Source organism: Pygocentrus nattereri, chromosome 6 (genome assembly GCF_015220715.1).
Source record: "Pygocentrus nattereri isolate fPygNat1 chromosome 6, fPygNat1.pri, whole genome shotgun sequence".
Taxonomy (NCBI): Eukaryota; Metazoa; Chordata; class Actinopteri; order Characiformes; family Serrasalmidae; genus Pygocentrus; species Pygocentrus nattereri.
In genome coordinates, this window is record NC_051216.1 from 47,618,495 (window position 1) to 47,639,298 (window position 20,804).

A 20,804-nucleotide genomic window follows, 5' to 3' on the forward strand; every position below is an offset into this window, starting at 1 on the left:
GAACAGGATATGTTCAGGATATGTTTTAACTCATCTATACACTCATTCTGGAATAGACGCCTCCAGCCTGCTTCTAAAAAGTTGTGATGGGCAGTTTAGGACTGGAGGCATTGTGAAATGTCCAAAAAACAAATTAAACAGGTTAATCTGACAATTTAAAAATTTGCTAAAACAGTTAAAAACACAAGCACTGCTCACTGCTGCTCATCTCGCTCTGACTCGACTCAACAAACTGATGCTGTTGTCATGGTAACGTCTACACTAAGCGGTTCTCCACGCATGCACATCATTTTGGATCGTTAACGGATTTTGATCGTACCTTGGGCAGTGATGCTCTGGAGCCGGAGCTTTGTGTGGTCATGGTGAGGACAGTGGTGATGCCCAGGGCCACGCGGGCAGGAGCAGCGTCCATGTTAATCCAGAAGGAGACCCAGGAGAGGATGACGATGAGCAGGCTGGGGATGTACATCTGGATCAGGTAGTAACCCATCTGCCTCTCCAGCTTGAACTTCACCTCAATGCAGGTAAACTTACCTGGAAGCAGAGCACAAGGAACCAACTGTTGTTTATTGGTTTGGTGATCAATTCAAACAAAATTCCCATGAATTGGGTCCTGACTGGCTGGTGTGGGTCCTGACTGGCCGGTGTGAGTTCTGACTGGCTGTTGTGGGTCCTAACTGACTTGGTCTGAGTTCTGACTGGCTGGTGTGGGTCCTGACTGACTTGCTGTGGGTTTTGACTGGCTGGTGTGGGTCCTGACTGACTTGGTCTGAGTTCTGACTGGCTGGTGTGGGTCCTGACTGACTTGCTGTGGGTTTTGACTGGCTGGTGTGGGTCCTGACTGACTTGGTGTGGGTCCTGACTGGCCAGTGTGAATTCTGACTGGCTGGTGTGAGTCCTGACTGACTTGGTGTGAGTGCTGACTGACTTGGTGTGGGTCCTGACTGGCCGGTGTGGGTCCTGACTGGCCGGTGAGGGTCCTGACTGGCCGGTGTGGGTCCTGACTGGCCAGTGTGAGTTCTGACTGGCTGGTGTGGGTCCTAACTGACTTGGTGTGAGTTCTGACTGGCTGGTGTGGGTCCTGACTAGCCGGTGAGGGTCCTGACTGGCCGGTGTGAGTTCTGACTGGCTGGTGTGAGTCCTGACTGACTTGGTGTGAGTTCTGACTGGCTGGTGTGGGTCCTGACTGGCCGGTGAGGGTCCTGACTGGCCGGTGTGAGTTCTGACTGGCTGGTGTGAGTCCTAACTGACTTGGTGTGAGTTCTGACTGGCTGGTGTGGGTCCTAACTGACTTGGTGTGAGTTCTGACTGGCTGGTGTGGGTCCTGACTAGCCGGTGAGGGTCCTGACTGGCCGGTGTGAGTTCTGACTGGCTGGTGTGAGTCCTAACTGACTTGGTGTGAGTTCTGACTGGCTGGTGTGGGTCCTGACTGGCCGGTGTGAGTTCTGACTGGCTGGTGTGGGTCCTAACTGACTTGGTGTGAGTTCTGACTGGCTGGTGTGGGTCCTGACTGGCCGGTGAGGGTCCTGACTGGCCAGTGTGAGTTCTGACTGGCTGGTGTGAGTCCTGACTGACTTGGTGTGGGTCCTGACTGGCCGGTGAGGGTCCTGACTGGCCAGTGTGAGTTCTGACTGACTTGGTGTGGGTCCTGACTGGCCGGTGAGGGTCCTGACTGGCCAGTGTGAGTTCTGACTGACTTGGTGTGGGTCCTGACTGGCCGGTGTGGGTCCTGACTGACTTGGTGTGGGTCCTGACTGGCCGGTGTGGGTCCTGACTGACTTGGTGTGGGTCCTGACTGGTCGGTGAGGGTCCTGACTGGCCAGTGTGAGTTCTGACTGGCTGGTGTGAGTCCTGACTGACTTGGTGTGGGTCCTGACTGGCCGGTGTGAGTTCTGACTGACTTGGTGTGGGACCTGACTGGCCAGTGTGAGTTCTGACTGACTTGGTGTGGGTCCTGACTGGCCGGCGTGGGTCCTGACTGACTTGGTGTGGGTCCTGACTGGCCGGTGTGGGTCCTGACTGACTTGGTGTCGGTCCTGACTGGTCGGTGAGGGTCCTGACTGGCCGGTGTGAGTTCTGACTGGCTGGTGTGAGTCCTGACTGACTTGGTGTGGGTCCTGACTGGCCGGTGTGGGTCCTGACTGACTTGGTGTGGGTCCTGACTGGCCGGTGTGAGTTCTGACTGACTTGGTGTGTTCTAGTGTTTGGTGGTTAGCAGCATCGTGTTCTAACTTGTGTTCTAGTGTTTGGTGGTCAGCAGCTTCGTGTTCTAACTTGTGTTCTAGTGTTTGGTGGTTAGCAGCTTCGTGTTCTAACTTGTGTTCTAGTGTTCTAGAGACCTGTGTTGTAGTGTTTGGTGCAGTAGCCCAGCTCCTTCTCCTCCCTCATGATGAACTGAGGAAGGGTCAGACCCTCCGCTACCTGCACAGGCCCCTCGTCCAGCCACTCGAAGATCAGGTCGTTCATGGTGTAGCCGACTGCAGAGCGAAGCAACACATCGTTATTACGTTCCTCGGGGCCGTGACGCCAGCCTTATGGACTGCACTGCACTTCTGATCAAGCTCAAAGGAAAAGATTCAGTTCAGCAAAATGTCATGAAAGTGCTTCATTACTCAAATATCTGAGAGGATCTGTTCCCACAGGAGAACGTTAAAGCTCATCACTCAGCAGGCCGTCATCAGCGCGTTACTGCTGAGAGAGGCGCTCACCGTTCGAGGACAAGATTAAAGGCGATTACGTACAACTCTCCAGCTGCATGGTACAGGTCTGAACGTCCATCGGGAAGTTCTTCAGATCCATCGGGCAGGACAGGATTAAGGTCAGCCTGCAGAAAATGACCATTAAGCACTTCATTTTCAGGTTTGTGTGAGTGCAGTACCGTCAGGTCCAAAAATGTTTGGACAGTGACGAAATGATATGTTAGATGTTATTTTGGGTATCACAGCATATCGATGTTTACATTAAACAATGAACATGAGCTCAACATGCAGGCCTTCAGCTGTAATTCATTTAATTTAAAATGGAAAAACTCCTTCACAGCAGTTCAAGAACTTCTCCAGGAGGTAAGCATTCTGTGTCAAAGTCACGACAAGACAGTCAAGACATTGCCTTTGGTAAGCTGCAAAGACAGAAAAACCAGTTTAGAGTTTGGGGGGGCAGAGGAGGGTTGGGGGGGGTGTCTAAGAAAAGCCTGTACAGTTCTGGGACAACACCTTTTGGACAAATGTCACAAAGATCCACTTGAACCAGAATGATGGGAAGAGTATGGAGAAACGAAGAAGCTGCTCATGATCTAAAGTAGACCACCTTATCTGTGAAGCATGGTGGAGGTAGTGCTATGGTGTGGGCATGTGGCTCTCGATAGAACTGTGTTCAGTGAGGATGTGGCTGCTGAGAAAAGCAGGAGGATGAATTCTGAAGAGCATAAGTCTTTATTATCTCAGGTTCAGCCAAGTGCTTCCAAAATCATTGGACAGCACTTCACAGTGCAGACTGACTTGGACCCAAAGCATACTGAGAAAGCAATCCCATTCCACCCCTCGCCCCATCCACTCACACCTACCCCAGTGTTTAGCGTGTTCACGTCTAGGGGTGGGCATCCCAAGTCTTGTTGAGATAGAGGGGTGGGGTGAAGTTTTGGGGCTACATGGTTTTCCAAAGGTTTTTCAGAGACTCCAAACAGAGAGATATGAGAAAAACAGAGGAACCGGCGAGACGGAGAACAAGAGCCCAGAGAAACCCACAAATGTGGGAATTTTCTCTGTTAATAAAATCACAATAACCATCATATTATCTTAGTTTAATGCTGTTTCTGTGGATTTTGGTCGTTTTTCTTCATAACAAGCATAAAAAATCACTAATACCATACTGATGCCTCGGTAGCTAGCTCGCTAACTTTGCCGTTCCACCTTAAACAGTCCGGCACTTCTGACGCCTGAAGCACCAGAATGTACCTGCTGCTCCATTTAAGGTGGAATGGGAAAATTCTAACAAGAAATTGGGGGGGTGATACTAAATAATTGCCCCCCTCTTTGAAGGCGTCTGATCCCTAAATGTAACTAAAGCCCAGCAGTGAGGAGCTGAACTTTCCCCTCCTCTGCTGTCCCTGCAGACGGGCAGGGTCGCCTACAGAGTGGCGCTAGTAGCTGATAATGAAGTGATGCTCTTTTATTAGAGGGTCTCATTTCATAGGAAGATCTCAACCACTGCCCTGTAGCTCAGGAACAAGGGGTTAAAGTGACACTCAAAATTAAGGGGTAGGGGTAAGAAGAAGAAATGGGACAGGGCCCAAGACTTTTTTTGTTTTAGGATGTTTTTAACTCCCCTGTCTGCTCTGCCAGTGTTACTCACTTCAGATCACTCTTCCACTCTGTGCAGGTAAACTCTCCAAAGCCTGTCGTTTCTCCTCTCTCTCACCATCACACTGTGCTCTCATCATCTCTCAGATACAGCAGCCCTCAAACGCACCTGCCTGCTGATCCCTCTCACACCTGTGTGAACTGATTCTGATGCCGTGAGTCTTGAGCGTCGTTTCAGACAAGAGTGCCTGTTTCTGCTGTGTATGGATGCAAACTAAGTGCCTCGGATAGAAACAGCCTAAACAATGAAAAACGGCCTTGATTTGGCAAACGTAAGCATTTTTTAGGGAAAATTCACTGGATATCCACAGACACAGAATATTAAAGGCCTTAAAATCCGCATCTTTATTTTTAGCACTGCAGCTATGAGGCTAATGCAGCTAAGGAGTAATGCAAGCTTATACCCCAGTAATTAGCATCATGCCTAAATCATCACTTGCGTTAAACTATGCGGAAACGCTAATCTCTAATGGACTTGATTATGTGGTTTCTGACACTGCATGTCACACTGTTATCTATAAATACGGACTAAGCTACTGCTGCTACTGTTTTTGGCTGTGCTGATGTACTTTTGTTCCGAAACTTCGGATTCGCATTTGGGATAAAAGGGGAAAACTGTGTGGGTGAATTTTTGTCAAGCTATTCCTTTAATACCCCAATCTGAGGCATCTGCATCAATCTTCTCTTGAAGGCTACAGGAGCCACTACTGTGTCTGATAGAGCGCTTTGTGCCGAATCAGCCCCCCTACAAGTGCACTTCAAACACACTTTTAATGTCGGAGTCACCTGGAATAATTGCCTACGGATGCTTGACGAGGCTCGCTGTCTCTACAGGCGCTAACTGCATCCAGAGTCGATGAGACTTCATCTCGTTTGCTTGGATCCATTTATATTGTCCCATTCTTCAAAGCAGAGGGTCGTTGAAGTGAGCATTAATTGGTAAAATGTCTTTAGCAGGTTTCTCCTTTTCATGTTTGCAGCCTGCTGCGTCTTAGCCTAGCAAGGAGGATGCAAATTAGCTTAGCACAGCTCTTTTATCTAAACCGCTCATGATTTCCACAGAATGGAAACGGAGGAAAACCAAAGAAAAGTGAGACAGGTGCTCTTAGTCAGGCGTATATTTGTTTCGCAAGGTAGATTTCGGGATTCTGGCGCGTCTTGATGATTAACATGATAGAAAACCACCTACTTTGATGCCACCTGTGCAGCAAGTCCAGTCGTGAAATTTCCTCACTACTAAATATTCCACAGTCCACTGTCAGTGGGATTATAACAAAGTGGAAGCGATTGGGAACGACAGCAACTCAGCCACGAAGTGGTCGGCCACGTAAAATGACAGAGCGGTCAGCGGATGCTGAGGGGCATAGTGCACAGAGGTCACCGACTTTCTGCAGAGTCAATCACTACAGACCTCCAAACTTCATGTGGCCTTCAGATCAGCTCAAGAACAGCGTAGAGAGCTTCATGGAATGGGTTTCCATGGCCGAGCAGCTGCATCCAAGCCTTACATCACCAAGCGCAGTGCAAAGCGTGGAATGCAGTGGAGTAAAGCGCCGCCACTGGACTCTAGAGCAGTGGAGACGAGTTCTCTGGAGTGACCAATCACGCATCTCTGTCTGGAAATCTGATGGACGCGTCTGGGTTTGGCGGTTGCCAGGAGACGGTACTTGTCTGACTGCATTGTGCCGAGTGTAAAGTTTGGTGGAGGGGGGATCATGGTGTGGGGGTGTTTTTCAGGAGTTGGGCTCGGCCCCTTAGTTCCAGTGAAAGGAACTCTTAAAGCTTCAGCACCAAGAGATTTTGGAGAATTTCCTGCTCCCAACTTTGTGGGAACAGTTTGGGGACGGCCCCTTCCTGTTCCAACATGACTGCACACCAGTGCACAAAACAGGTCCATAAAGACACGGAAGAACTTGACTGGTCTGCACAGAGTCCTGACCTCAACCCCATAGAACCCCTTTGGGATGAATTAGAGCGGAGACTGTGAGCCAGGCCTTCTCGTCCAACATCAGTGTCTGACCTCGCAAATGCGCTTCTGGAAGAACGGCCAAAAATTCCCATAAACACTCCTAACCCTTGTGGAAAGCCTTCCCAGAAGAGCTGAAGCTGTTATAGCTGCAAAGGGTGGGCCAACATCATATTAAACCCTATGGATTAAGAATGGGAGGTCACTCAAGTTCATATGCGTGTGAAGCCAGACGAGCGAATACTTTCGGAAATATAGTGTATCTTGAAAAGGGGAGGAACTTTTGGGGCTATTCGAATTTGAATGCCAGACAGCCAACTTTACTGCTGGATATCATCTCTGTATTTATTACTCTCTACATCATCGGCTTTCTTTGCGCAGTGCATGCTGGGTATTGTAGTGAGATAAAGCTGTTGGATGAAACACAGTTATGATTTCCTTCAGACCAGTGAGGCTGCGGGATCCTATGTTGTGCTGAATATTATAAAACATAAGAAATAAATGCAGTTTTAGGCCTATTTTAATGTATCATTAATTCTAGACACTCTGTACAACGTCTGACGCTAAAACTACACTCGTATTAATATTACTTAGAAAGTTAAACCATTTTTTTGCCATAAGTGTCAAATAAAGCACAGTGAAATTAATACTAACAGTAGCAGCAAACCATGACTGTGAAAGCTAGACTGAAGTCTGGGCCTTAAACGTTAAATATGAAAACAGAAAAAATCACATTGCCAATTTCTGCTAGCGCCCCTATGGGAATCTAGTGGTATGTTAACACTAATCTCATGGTGATTCACATGAACCTGTTGGCGGTTCTAGATTAAATACAGACATTTGTAGGTTGTGAAACACATTTCATACGTTTTATTTGAAGCTTGTAACAGACATGAGCAAGAATTTGAGCTTGTATTTATCAGCCTTACAGTGAAGAGTTCTGGCTTAGAGCTGCTGCCACTGCTTTCCACTCCTAACAACTGACTGAAAACGGTTAGTCTACAGCTCATGTTTACAGTCAGTGACTTATCTAGAACTTCCAGAAGACCTAGACTGATGGATGTACTTACTAAATTGGTCCCATTGTAAATCAAAACATGATCGGTTGATTCTTCTGTCAGTTCTTAATTGTGTTGGTAGTCCAACTTGCAAGGCCTTCAGTCCAGCTCCTGAAGCTCTAACCAATGAGAGAGCTCACAGTGATGTTAGCATTGCTGTGTGTGTGGATTGAGGGCTTGCTTGCAGTCCGTCTAATGGTCATTGGTTTATTGATCTACAGGCTTGTTTACAGGGTATTCATTGATGGTCAATAGGATCTGAATGTCACACTATGGGCTTGTCTTCAATAACTGCTTTTGCTTAAACGAGAACATCTTCCTTATTTTTCTCTCTGAAGTTCTAATAATTTAATCGCATGAGCCACAGTTTAAACGATATAACCGTACCTGATGCTGTAGAGAACCGTTCCATCCTTGGAGATCCTAAGGAGCTTGTTATCTGTGGTGACGTCATGGAAGTTGGCGCCTTTCTCATTGGCGAAGAACAGGTCAGGCTTCCAGATGGAATCCAGCATGGACGGGTCCAGGTCGAGCGAGGGGTCTGGATATTCACTGTAGGCGAGCCGGGGGTCGTTCCACTTCTGCCTCAGGAAGATGTTCACTCTGTAGTCCTGCAGGATCCGTGCAGTGAGGATTAACGCATGAACAGAGAGAAAAGAAGCAGCACTAAAGCTACTTAAGTACTGAGTAACTTGTAGAACCACAGTGGAACATCTTAGAACATCCAGCATCCCTCAGGATAGGAACTACGAGGCTGATTGGCTTCTTATTTGAATTTTCTATCACGTCTTAAAAGGTGCAGCTGTTACATTCTGGCACCTGAGATAATCAGAGCCAAATATTTGAGATAATAAGTCGAAACTTTGGGAAAATTGGAATCAGAAGCTGGAATATAAGGTGTTGTGTAGGAAGGGAAGCTTATTAAGTTCTCTTCTTCTCTTTTTTGGATCCGTTTGATCAAAAATAAAATGTTCTTCCACTCACTGGCCAATTTATTAGAAACTAGTGTTTGGGATAGAAAATTAGCTTTAATGGAAAGTTAAACTGAATTTATTCCCAGAGCTGGTTATTGTTTATAAAACCTGTTTACTGAGTTCGCTCTGCTTGAAAGGGTTGATTTAGTAATGCTGCTTTAATCCAGGCAAACAACAGATCATGTTTTAGTCTGCAAATACTTAATCTCACCCAAAACAGGTACATTTAAAGTTGTAAAGTTTCCTATGAAGCTCAGAATGTTACTTAACTGAGCCGTCTAGCATGGGATTATAGTTCATTAGGTTCTGTAAAACCAAAACAAAAGCAGAAAACAAACAAAAAAAAATTGTTTTCAATTTTGCAAGAGCTTAATTTGTCTTTGTCATCATCGCCGCAAGGCTGTAATTAGTCAGAGTGGATTACTTGATGTGCCTGGAGTGGAATCCACATTCATTTGCAGTTTAACCCGTTAAACTTTAAGGTTCTCTATGTGTGTCCAGTTCCTCTCTCTCAAAACAACAGAACATACCTTAGTTTTATAATAACTACAGGCCAGATGTTTTTAAAACTTTCTCCATTTCTGGAACAGTTTCTCAATATTTTACCACATTTTTGTAGCATTTTTTTGACCTAGTACTTTGAGCTCCTTAGTCACTATAACTTATTTTCCTACAGTTTTTGACTGTTTTAACTTGAAATGATCACTTTTTTCTCACAAAAAAAGAAGCTTTGTCTATATAATGACTTATTTCACTGACATTTAATCTCATTTAATTTAATTATAAATTCCTCAATTTTGCAGAAATTTAATTTCATTATTTTCTCATAATATTGTGACATTTTGTCTGTCATAACTCAAATCTCTAAAAAAGAGTCATTATTTTGACATAAGTCAAATGTTTGAGAATGTGATTATTTTGAGATGAGTCAATATTGTGAGATTCAAAATCAAAACAATTGTAATTGTATTGAAAAAAGTAATTGTTCTGAAATAACAACTCATAATTTTGAGATACTAAGTCAAAACTGAAAAAAATAAGTCATTATTTTGAGATTTTGAGAATGAAAATACTTTGAGATGAGTCAATATTGTGAGATTCAAAATCAAAACAATTGTAATTGTATTGAAAAAAGTAATTGTTTTGAAATAACAACTCATAATTTTGAGATACTAAGTCAAAACTGAAAAAAATAAGTCATTATTTTGAGATTTTGAGAATGAAAATACTTTGAGATGAGTCAATATTGTGAGATTCTAAGTCAAAACTTTAGAAAAAATTCATTGTTTAGAAATAATAAGTCACTATTTTGAGATACTAAGTCAAAACCAAGAAATTGAATAATTACTTTGAAATAATAACTCATCATTTTGAGATACTCGGTCAAAACTGAGAAAGTCAACGTTTTTAAAAAGGTTACTTTGAAAAACGAAGTCAACATTCTGACTTACTGCTTCCTCGTATAGGGAAAGAGTAAAAAGCCGGAAGGAACGGGCTTCTATGCGCCACTGAAGAGTAAGCTGTGGGGTCAGTAAGTGACCAGTGAGCCTCTAGCTGAAGGGGCTATGAAGGTTTGGTGGGCTTTTCTTGTGAAAGACGTGTTTCTAAAGTAAGACATGGTGCAGAATGACCCTCTCATAGGCTTCCACGGTCAGAGAATGAGAGCAGGATTGTCTTTAGATCCTCTAATATATCACTAATCCAGCAGTCGCGCTGTTTAAAGAACAGAATGCATGTAATCGCATAACCGACCCGAGACTTATTAACAGCTCCAGTCGTTTGAAACGTGTGGGTTCCTCAGGCAGAGGAAGGGAACTGAAGCTAGCACGGCCTGAACACTAACCACATGATAAATATTCATGATGCAGTTTCAATGAATATGTTAATAGTCTCATTCATACAGTAACCCGAGGGTGTGATTTTGTTGAGCTGTTGTTTTGCTTGCGGTTCTACAAGAGCAGTTTGGTTCCAACACTGGATGAAGAGCCACATGGAACTCTGTCGTCTATATCTTACTTTAAAACTTCGAAATCCTAGACTTGAAACATCCCGAGGCTTGTTTTTACAATGAAAACAGTGATTTTATTATGAAACTGTACAAATATGTAAATAGAAGCATCATAAATGTTCTGGCCATTTAAGGGTCAAGGCCTGACCAAGGATGTGGATTCTGGCCTGAATTCTACCTTTAGCACATGCATGCGTCACTGGTTCTTCAAGGGTTCTTTAGTAAAGTAAAACGAACGCTTAAAGGGTTCTTTGCATCATGAAAGGGTTCCTCAGATTGATGAAGAATGTGCTGTAGGTGGTTCCATACAGAACCTTTTTGAAAAGGATTCTTCTATTGTTACAAGCTTGACATCATAACAATAGAAGAACTCTTTTCAAACAGGTCCTGTACAGATCCATATGTAACATTTCCATCAATCTAAAGAAAACAGTTCTTCAAAGGTTCTTTAGTAAAGAATATGGTTCTGTTTTGAACCATGAACACTCAAAGAGCCCTTAGCATGATTAAATGGTTCTCTACAGCGCAAGGTACGGTTACAACGTTTCTTGACAAACACCAAAAAGTGTTCTTCCACTGTTGTCAAGCTTGTCGCAATAGAAGAACCCTTTTTGGTGCCATATAGAACCCTTTTCAAAATAGGTTCTACATAGAACCATATGCAACACATTCTCCATTTCACCATGCAGAGAGCCATTTAAGCATGCAAATGGTTCTTTGAGTCTTCATGGTTCTATATAAAACCGTTTTCTTTACTAAAGAACCCCTGAAGAACCGAATGTTTGCTCATGGAAGCTCTTTCATATACAGCCCTTTAGCCAAATGTTAATGCAGATATCACTGTGAGTGGCACGATTGCATGAGCTCTTTTATTTGAGAACAGTTAAAAATGATAAAAAACCATTAGCAGAAGCAATTAGTGATGACATTTCTGAAAGCTAATCTCCAAATTAGGAGCTTTGTTATCATCTGCAGATTAATTAGTCCTGAAAGAATGCTGTTAGTATTTAGACATGCAGGCGCTTCGTTAAAGGGAGTTTTCATAAACAGTTTCCATTCTTGGTCTGAAAGTTTATTGGCGGCCCTCTGAGCGCAGGAATCCCGGGCCGTGTATCACCCGCAGACGTCTGTAAACATAATTATGATTTGATTCAGGCTCATTCGGTCTGACTGTTCACTGGAGATGTATTTGGATCGAACTGATAACGTGGTTGTAATAGCGTGCCTTTGAAGAGCGGAGCGGCGTTGCGCTCTGGGTCGGTAGCTGTTTACCCCCGGAGCGGTCGGACCATTTCGGGGCATTACGCTAATCAATCGCGGGCCCTAAGACGCGAGGCCCCAAAGGTTCTTCTGGCAATTAAAGTGAATCATTTGCTGCCAGCCGCTGTGTGAATGATTAACACAAAAATAATCTGGCGAATGTGCATGTAGCGTAAGGAGACAACAATCAAATATCGCCCTGAGTGCTCAGCGATAGCCGTTTGATCCGAGACGGCTGGTGAACATGTTCCCTTAAGGCTCCGCCAATAGACCAGTGCAAGCTTAGTCATGTTGTATGAAAATGTGGAAAGCAAACAACGCAAAACGATTTTGGGGAAAACAAGTTTAACAAAGAAAGCTTGTAGTAGCAAATGTCAGCAGCAGATGGCGCAGGGTCTGAGATGGTCAGGGGAGGAGGGAGTTTGGGGGGGGGGCGTGGTTAGGGGCTAGCTGTGATGCCTAACTCACCATAGTAGTTTCAGCTATAGAACCAAAGCTGTTGATAAATATGTTGCAGGTGACGTTTACAGGGGGACCTGCAGGTAGGGGGCGATAAACCACACATTGACATCTCTTTTAGTGAGTCACAGGAAAGGAAACATAGCGACAGGCTTACCATGGTGGTCTCGGTCACGGAGCCGAAGCTGTTGATAAAAATATTGCAGGTGACGTTTACAGGCGGACCTGTGAAAATGGAATGGAGAAGTGATATGGAGGTAAAAAACAGACAGAACACTCTTCCGCAAGGCAAGTAAAACCCCAGCTAGAACCAGAACCAGGATTCTTCTGCATGACCCTACAGAGGAACCTTTCAAGTTTCTGTTATTCTGTAATGAATTGACTCTTAAAATAAAAGGTGCCACAGAGGGTTCTCCTGAAGAACCACAGAGATTTGTGAGTTTAAATAATGTAACGGCTCTATACCAGCTGCTTGTGTTCTCAGAACAATGGACTGACCACCCCAGAGTCCAGAACTTAACACCACTGAATGTGTCTGGGATTACTTTGATTGTGAGAAGCTGAATATGCAAAACCAACTTCTAAGATTGAACTTTGTAACCACCTGGAATACCATAGCAACTGCTTAGCAACACGTAGGCAACCACCTAGGATACCATAGCAACATCTTAGCAACCACTTGAGAAACTATAGCAACTGCCTAGCAACACCTAAGAAACCATCTGGTAAACCACAGCATCTGCTTAGCAACACCTTGGCAATCACCGGTGAAACTCTAGCAACCACCTAGCAACACTTAAGCAACCATCTCGGATACCATAGCAACCTCTTAGCACCACCTTGGCAATCACCTGGGAAACCATAGCAACTGCTTATCAACACTTCAGCAACCATCTTGGATACCATAGCAACCACCTAGCAACACCTAAGTAACCATCTAGGATGCCATAGCAAACGCTTAACAACACCTTGGCAATTACCTGGGAAACCATACCAACCACCTAGCAACACCAAATCAACCATCTGGGATACCATAACATGTGCTCAGCAACACCTTGGCAATCACTTGGGAAACCCTAGAAACTGCCCAGCAACACTTAAGCAACCATCTGGGATACAATAGCAACCACCTAGCAACATCTAAACAATCATCTGGAATACCATAGCATGCTCTTAGTAACACCTTGGCAATCACCTGGGAAACTATAGCAACTGCCGAGCAACACCAAAACAACCATCTGGGATACCATAGCATCTGCTTAGCAACACCTTGGCAATCACTTGGGAAACTCTAGCAACCACCTAGCAACACTTAAGCAACCATCTCGGATACCATAGCAACCTCTTGGCACCACCTTGGCAATCACCTGGGAAACCATAGCAACTGCTTATCAACACTTCAGCAACCATCTCGGATACCATAGCAACCACCTAGCAACACCTAAGTAACCATCTAGGATGCCATAACAAACGCTTAACAACACCTTGGCAATTACCTGGGAAACCATAACAACCACCTAGCAACACCAAATCAACCATCTGGGATACCATAACATGTTCTCAGCAACACCTTGGCAATCACTTGGGAAACCCTAGAAACTGCCCAGCAACACTTAAGCAACCATCTGGGATACCATAGCAACCACCTAGCAACATCTAAACAATCATCTGGAATACCATAGCATGCTCTTAGTAACACCTTGGCAATCACCTGGGAAACTATAGCAACCGCCTAGCAACACCAAACAACCATCTGGGATACCATAGCATCTGCTTAGCAACACCTTGGCAATCACTTGGGAAACCCTAGCAACCACCTAGCAACACTTAAGCAACCATCTGGGATACCACAGTATCTACTTAGCAACACCTTGGCAATCACTTGGGACACCCTAGCAACTGCCTAGCAACACTTAAACAACCATCTGTGATACCATAACAACCGCCTAGCAACACCTAAGCAACCATCTGGGATACCATAGCAACCACCTAGCAACACCTAAGCAACCATCTGGGATACCATAGCATCTGCTTAGCATCACCTTGGCAATCACTTGGGAAACCCTAGCAACCGCCTAGCAACACTTAAACAACCATCTGGGATCCCACAGCATCCCCTTAGCAACATTTTAGCAACCACCTTGACCATTTTAACATTTTAATGTTTTTACCTGTGTTTCTTAAACTTCGTCCTTTCTAGTCACTAAACTAATTTCTTTAGGGCTGCAATGTTTATAACACCATTTTATTTACTATCCAAAACCAACAGCGAACCTACACGTGTTTTCTGAGTTTATATGGAATGTTGTTGATGGAAAATCATGGAACATCTGAAAAACGTTTTAGAAACAGTTTTCTTTGGGGACTGTTTAACCTCATAACACTCTGCATGTACACCTCCAGCAGGATAGGATAAACTGTCTCAAAACCAGTTCATGTAGGAACATTCTGTGAGGGAGCTTTTAGAGGGGGACGTCTGTTTCCTATCACCGCCAATTCTGACTCTGTAAGTTTCTCTAGAACGGAACATTTTGCACTGAAATTTTGACAGATCAGTGGAATTCCAGGGACATTAGAAAACATGTAATCTGATTTCCTCGGCATGCTATGTGGTGTGTACTGGTTTTGGGCTTGAAGCAATACATTCAAAATGCCTTCTAGATGACCCAACTGACCTTTCCTTCTACACTTTACAATTTGAGTATATCAGTCGAATCTATCTCACACAAAGAAATGAAGGTTACAGTCCATCCTCTGATGAATAATGATCAATCTAAAAGCTGCTGGGCTTGGCAGATTGATGATGGTATCATGTCTGCAGCGAGAAATGAGAAAACCCTGTCATCGCCAAACTCATCAGTCCAAGAGAGATCTGCTCTTAAACCACACTGTCTGACTTTAAGTAAAGAATAATGTGATAATCAGTGGTAGAATTTCATGCAGAGACATTAAGCAGCCGGCTTAATTGATACTGAGCAGAGAGAAATGGGTACAAGGTGAGGGACGATGGGTGCAACAATACTGCAGTGTTACTCGAGCAGCTTCTGAATGAAACTACAGGCCTTTCATCTACTCCTCTGACTGTGGTTTGACGTGACAAAAAGCGGTTCTCTGCTTTTATATTGAGAACAGCACTGGCAGTAGTGTGTGAAGTGAACTCTAGTCATGCTCTCCTTCTGCAGGAGCTTTATTAATATTACATACCACTCTGTATTAATATTTGCCTCAGCGTGTGTACAGGCAACGTCAGTACAGACTGTGGTGAAAGAAAACAGCTTGGTAAACAAAACTAGGTCATGCATTATGATCAGACACTTCAGAGGGTGTTAGGTGCTGTAAATTGTGCAAGCGAGGGCATTTTGGTACCAGTGACAGAGGGTGGGATTGACATTGGTGCTGGTTACTGAGGGTGGAATTGAGATTGGTGCTGGTAAATGAGGGTGGGATTGAGATTGGTGCTGGTAAATGAGGGTGGGATTGAGATTGGTGCTGGTAAATGAGGGTGGGATTGAGAGTGGTGCTGGTAAATGAGGGTGGGATTGAGATTGGTGCTGGTAAATGAGGGTGGGATTGAGAGTGGTGCTGGTAAATGAGGGTGGGATTGAGAGTGGTGCTGGTAAATGAGGGTGGGATTGAGATTGGTGCTGGTAAATGAGGATGGATTGAGAGTGGTGCTGGTAAATGAGGGTGGGATTGAGTTTGGTGCTGGTAAATGAGGGTGGGATTGAGTTTGGTGCTGGTAAATGAGGGTGAGATTGAGAGTGGTGCTGATAAATGAGGGTGGGATTGAGATTGGTGCTGGTAAATGAGGGTGGGATTGAGAGTGGTGCTGGTAAATGAGGGTGGGATTGAGATTGGTGCTGGTAAATGAGGGGGGATTGAGATTGGTGCTGGTAAATGAGGATGGGATTGAGAGTGGTGCTGGTAAATGAGGGTGGGATTGAGATTGATGCTGGTAAATGAGGGGGGATTGAGATTGGTGCTGGTAAATGAGCGTGGGATTGAGATTGGTGCTGGTAAATGAGGGTGGGATTGAGATTGGTGCTGGTAAATGAGGGGGGATTGAGATTGGTGCTGGTAAATGAGCGTGGGATTGAGATTGGTGCTGGTAAATGAGGTCGGGATTGAGATTGGTGCTGGTAAATGAGCGTGGGATTGAGATTGGTGCTGGTAAATGAGGGTGGGATTGAGAGTGGTGCTGGTAAATGAGGGTGGGATTGAGAGTGGTGCTGGTAAATGAGGGTGGGATTGAGATTGGTGCTGGTAAATGAGGATGGATTGAGAGTGGTGCTGGTAAATGAGGGTGGGATTGAGTTTGGTGCTGGTAAATGAGGGTGGGATTGAGTTTGGTGCTGGTAAATGAGGGTGAGATTGAGAGTGGTGCTGATAAATGAGGGTGGGATTGAGATTGGTGCTGGTAAATGAGGGTGGGATTGAGAGTGGTGCTGGTAAATGAGGGTGGGATTGAGATTGGTGCTGGTAAATGAGGGGGGATTGAGATTGGTGCTGGTAAATGAGGATGGGATTGAGAGTGGTGCTGGTAAATGAGGGTGGGATTGAGATTGATGCTGGTAAATGAGGGGGGATTGAGATTGGTGCTGGTAAATGAGCGTGGGATTGAGATTGGTGCTGGTAAATGAGGGTGGGATTGAGATTGGTGCTGGTAAATGAGGGGGGATTGAGATTGGTGCTGGTAAATGAGCGTGGGATTGAGATTGGTGCTGGTAAATGAGGTCGGGATTGAGATTGGTGCTGGTAAATGAGCGTGGGATTGAGATTGGTGCTGGTAAATGAGGGGGGATTGAGAGTGGTGCTGGTAAATGAGGGGGGATTGAGATTGGTGCTGGTAAATGAGGGGGGGATTGAGATTGGTGCTGGTAAATGAGGGGGGGATTGAGATTGGTGCTGGTAAATGAGGGTGGGATTGAGATTGGTGCTGGTAAATGAGGGTGGGATTGAGAGTGGTGCTGGTAAATGAGGGGGGATTGAGATTGGTGCTGGTAAATGAGGGTTGGATTGAGATTGGTGCTGGTAAATGAGGGTGGGATTGAGATTGGTGCCCTATAACGTGAAAGTGATGTTTGGAGTGCTGTGGTGCCACCAGTAAGTGTCTGGAAGAAAAATATCATCATCCGAATACATAATGTCATGTTCTGAAAATGGCATCAGATGGTCAGGAAGATAACCAGCTGGGAATAGCTGGGATAGGAGTGGGAGTTTGTCCATGATCAGTGAAAAGTGACAAGCGAGCAGAAGTGGCCATGTTGTGGAGGTGTGAAAATTGAGGTGTGCTGGAGGTGTGAGCACCAGAGCAATGGAAGCTTCCAGAAGTGAAAGGAAGCAAGGCTGGAGGCCAAAGATGACCAACTGTGTACCAAACAAGACATTCCTGCCAATGTGAACCCGTGTGTGTGTGTGTGTGTGTGTGTGTGTGTGTGTGTGTGTGTGTGTGTGTGTGTGTGTGTGTGTGTGTGCTGGGAGGGGGGTGGGGGGTGATGTCTTTTCTGGCAGGTAGAGATTTATATCCAGGTCTTTAATGAATTCCATGTTTTCTTATCTTTCCCTGCCTCCTGTAGCACTCTTTAAATTAGGATTTTAAAAATAGCCCATGCCTTTGAAAAAAGAAATTAGCATTTTGCTCATGATGAACCTTTTATTTAAGTATAAATCCCAAAGATAAACATTTAAAACACTCAAAATCACCATTAAAAAATAAAAACATAAACTTCTGTATGCCCTTATCCAAGGATGCGTGGTTCTCTTTGCAAGCAATATGACCTGCTTTCTTCCTCCTATTGGGTTTAGTTAAAGAAGGGTAGGTCTGGCATTGGTCAAAGAGGGTGGGATTGGAGTTTGGTATATGTAGGTGGGATTGGCACTGGTTCAAAATGGAAGGAGTGGGATTGGTCAAAGAGGGTGGGACTAAGATTGGTTAAAGAAGGAAGGATTAGAATTGGTTATTGAAATTGGGATTGAGATTGTTACTGGTTATTAAGAGTGAGATTGAGATTGGTACTGGTTATTGAGGGTGGGATTGAGATTGGTACTGGTTATTGAGGGTGGGATTGAGATTGGTACTGGTTATTAAGAGTGAGATTGAGATTAGTACTGGTTATTAAGAGTGAGATTGAGATTAGTACTGGTCATTGAGAGTGGGATTGAGATTGGTACTGGTTATTGAGGGTGGGATTGAGACTAGTACTGGTTATTGAGGGTGGGATTGAGATTGGTACTGGTTATTGAGGGTGGGATTGAGATTGGTACTGGTTATTGAGGGTGGGATTGAGATCTGTACTGGTTATTGAGGGTGGGATTGAGATTGGTACTGGTTATTGAGGGTGGGATTGAGATTGGTACTGGTTATTGATAGTGGGATTGAGATTGGTACCGGTTATTGAGGGTGGGATTGAGATCTGTACTGGTTATTGAGGGTGGGATTGAGATTGGTACTGGTTATTGAGGGTGGGATTGAGATTGGTACTGGTTATTAAGAGTGAGATTGAGATTAGTACTGGTTATTAAGAGTGAGATTGAGATTAGTACTGGTCATTGAGAGTGGGATTGAGATTGGTACTGGTTATTGAGGGTGGGATTGAGACTGGTACTGGTTATTGAGGGTGGGATTGAGATTGGTACTGGTTATTGAGGGTGGGATTGAGATTGGTACTGGTTATTGAGGGTGGGATTGAGATCTGTACTGGTTATTGAGGGTGGGATTGAGATTGGTACTGGTTATTGAGGGTGGGATTGAGATTGGTACTGGTTATTGATAGTGGGATTGAGATTGGTACCGGTTATTGAGGGTGGGATTGAGATCTGTACTGGTTATTGATAGTGGGATTGAGATCTGTACTGGTTATTGAGGGTGGGATTGAGATCTGTACTGGTTATTGAGGGTGGGATTGATATTGTTACTGGTTATTGAGGGTGGGATTGAGATCTGTACTGGTTATTGAGGGTGGGATTGAGATCTGTACTGGTTATTGAGGGTGGGATTGAGATTGGTACTGGTTATTGAGGGTGGGATTGAGATTGGTACTGGTTATTGATAGTGGGATTGAGATTGGTACCGGTTATTGAGGGTGGGATTGAGATTGGTACTGGTTATTGAGGGTGGGATTGAGATCTGTACTGGTTATTGAGGGTGGGATTGAGATCTGTACTGGTTATTGAGGGTGGGATTGATATTGTTACTGGTTATTGAGGGTGGGATTGAGATCTGTACTGGTTATTGAGGGTGGGATTGAGATCTGTACTGGTTATTGAGGGTGGGATTGAGATTGGTACTGGTTATTGAGGGTGGGATTGAGATCTGTACTGGTTATTGAGGGTGGGATTGAGATTGGTACTGGTTATTGAGGGTGGGATTCAGATCTGTACTGGTTATTGAGGGTGGGATTGAGATTGTTACTGGTTATTGAGGGTGGGATTGAGATCTGTACTGGTTATTGAGGGTGGGATTGAGATCTGTACTGGTTATTGAGGGTGGGATTGAGATTGGTAACGGTTAATGAAGAACTGAGATTGGAAGTGGTTACTATAAGGCTGAAATTGAGAGTAGCACCAGTTATCGAAGGTAGGATTAAGACTGTTACCAATTACAGACGGCAGAGTACTGGTCAGTGAAGGTGGATGTGAGATTGTCTCTTTCTTAGATGGGATACAGACAGATTTGGTGATGCTGTGTGTCAACTGGAATGGGGTCTGAGTTTCAGAGCGGTTCTAGATGTACAAAACTGGTTCTCTACCTTCAGTTACTCTCTCCTCTCTCCAGGGCTTGAACGGCTTTAAAGGTATAATCAGGGTGGCAATGATACAATGAGTAAGGAAGATCCAAAGATCTCCCAACATCTGACAGAAACAATAACAGGCATTAAAGTAGTTCCTCGTTATGACAGATATTATAATAGAACATAACATTTCCACAACACATTAACCCCTTAAGGTTCCGCTCCCAGAACTACATGACTTATTCAATCATATTAATTGAATAGGGTAGTTGAATGCCAAGCATCAAGGGGTTAAACCCATTAATAAACATGAGGTCCTCACTGTTTAAAAGCAACAATTAAGTTGTCAGCCTCGTTCAGGCCCAATGCAACAACACAGTGAGTCACCATACCTTTGAAGTTGGGTCTTATCCTTGCATCGTAGCCTGACGTTTTGCCCATTAGTTTGTCCAGGAAATCCGAAGGGGACATGGTCAGAGAGGAGCCTCGCGACGATGACCGGTCATGCTCCTTTGCTAACATTATCCTGGAAGCACAATGGACAGCATTCATTCTGATTACACACGTGCGATTATCACGAGAACGAGAGTAAACTGGGTCTAATGACGGGTTTATTTATGCGCAGCCGCCCACGGACTTGGACTGTGAGAATGCGACTATTTTCTCACATGCGTCGGTCAGTGCCCACACAGAACCGACTGCTCTCTCTCTGTATCTCTCTCGCTCTCTCTGATGAGCAAAAACTAATTTGGCAGGACAGAAGCCATCTAAGCCCCCTATTTTTATTCCCTCAGCTATTACTGTCATCACAACCTGCCGGTTCTAAATACCATCCATGACAACAGCGACAGCCTGACCACAATATGGAACATGATCACTAATATTTGCCTTCTGTCTTCATGCATTAAGCTCCTGTTGGCCGAGCGTTCCTAACTCTGGGGGATGTCTCACTCAAAAACCAGGCACCTCAGAACCAAAGACCACCACTTAA

General features: G+C 44.6%; 1 protein-coding gene across 2 annotated transcripts in view; it reads right to left on the reverse strand.

Moving 5' to 3' along the window:
* Positions 1-20,804, reverse strand: part of glra2 (glycine receptor, alpha 2) — a 36,020-nt gene that overhangs the window by 13,277 nt on the left and 1,939 nt on the right. Inside the window, exons 2-7 of one of the 2 annotated variants that reach the window (XM_017723578.2) lie at positions 20,206-20,339; positions 12,093-12,160; positions 7,770-7,993; positions 2,742-2,824; positions 2,340-2,477; positions 320-534 (exon numbers count right to left, since the gene is read on the reverse strand). In XM_017723578.2, the coding sequence (XP_017579067.1) occupies positions 320-534; positions 2,340-2,477; positions 2,742-2,824; positions 7,770-7,993; positions 12,093-12,160; positions 20,206-20,339 (862 nt within the window). Of the gene's footprint in view, positions 1-319; positions 535-2,339; positions 2,478-2,741; positions 2,825-7,769; positions 7,994-12,092; positions 12,161-12,240; positions 12,309-20,205; positions 20,340-20,804 lie in introns of both variants that reach the window. The other variant, XM_017723579.2, reaches the window with a different exon arrangement.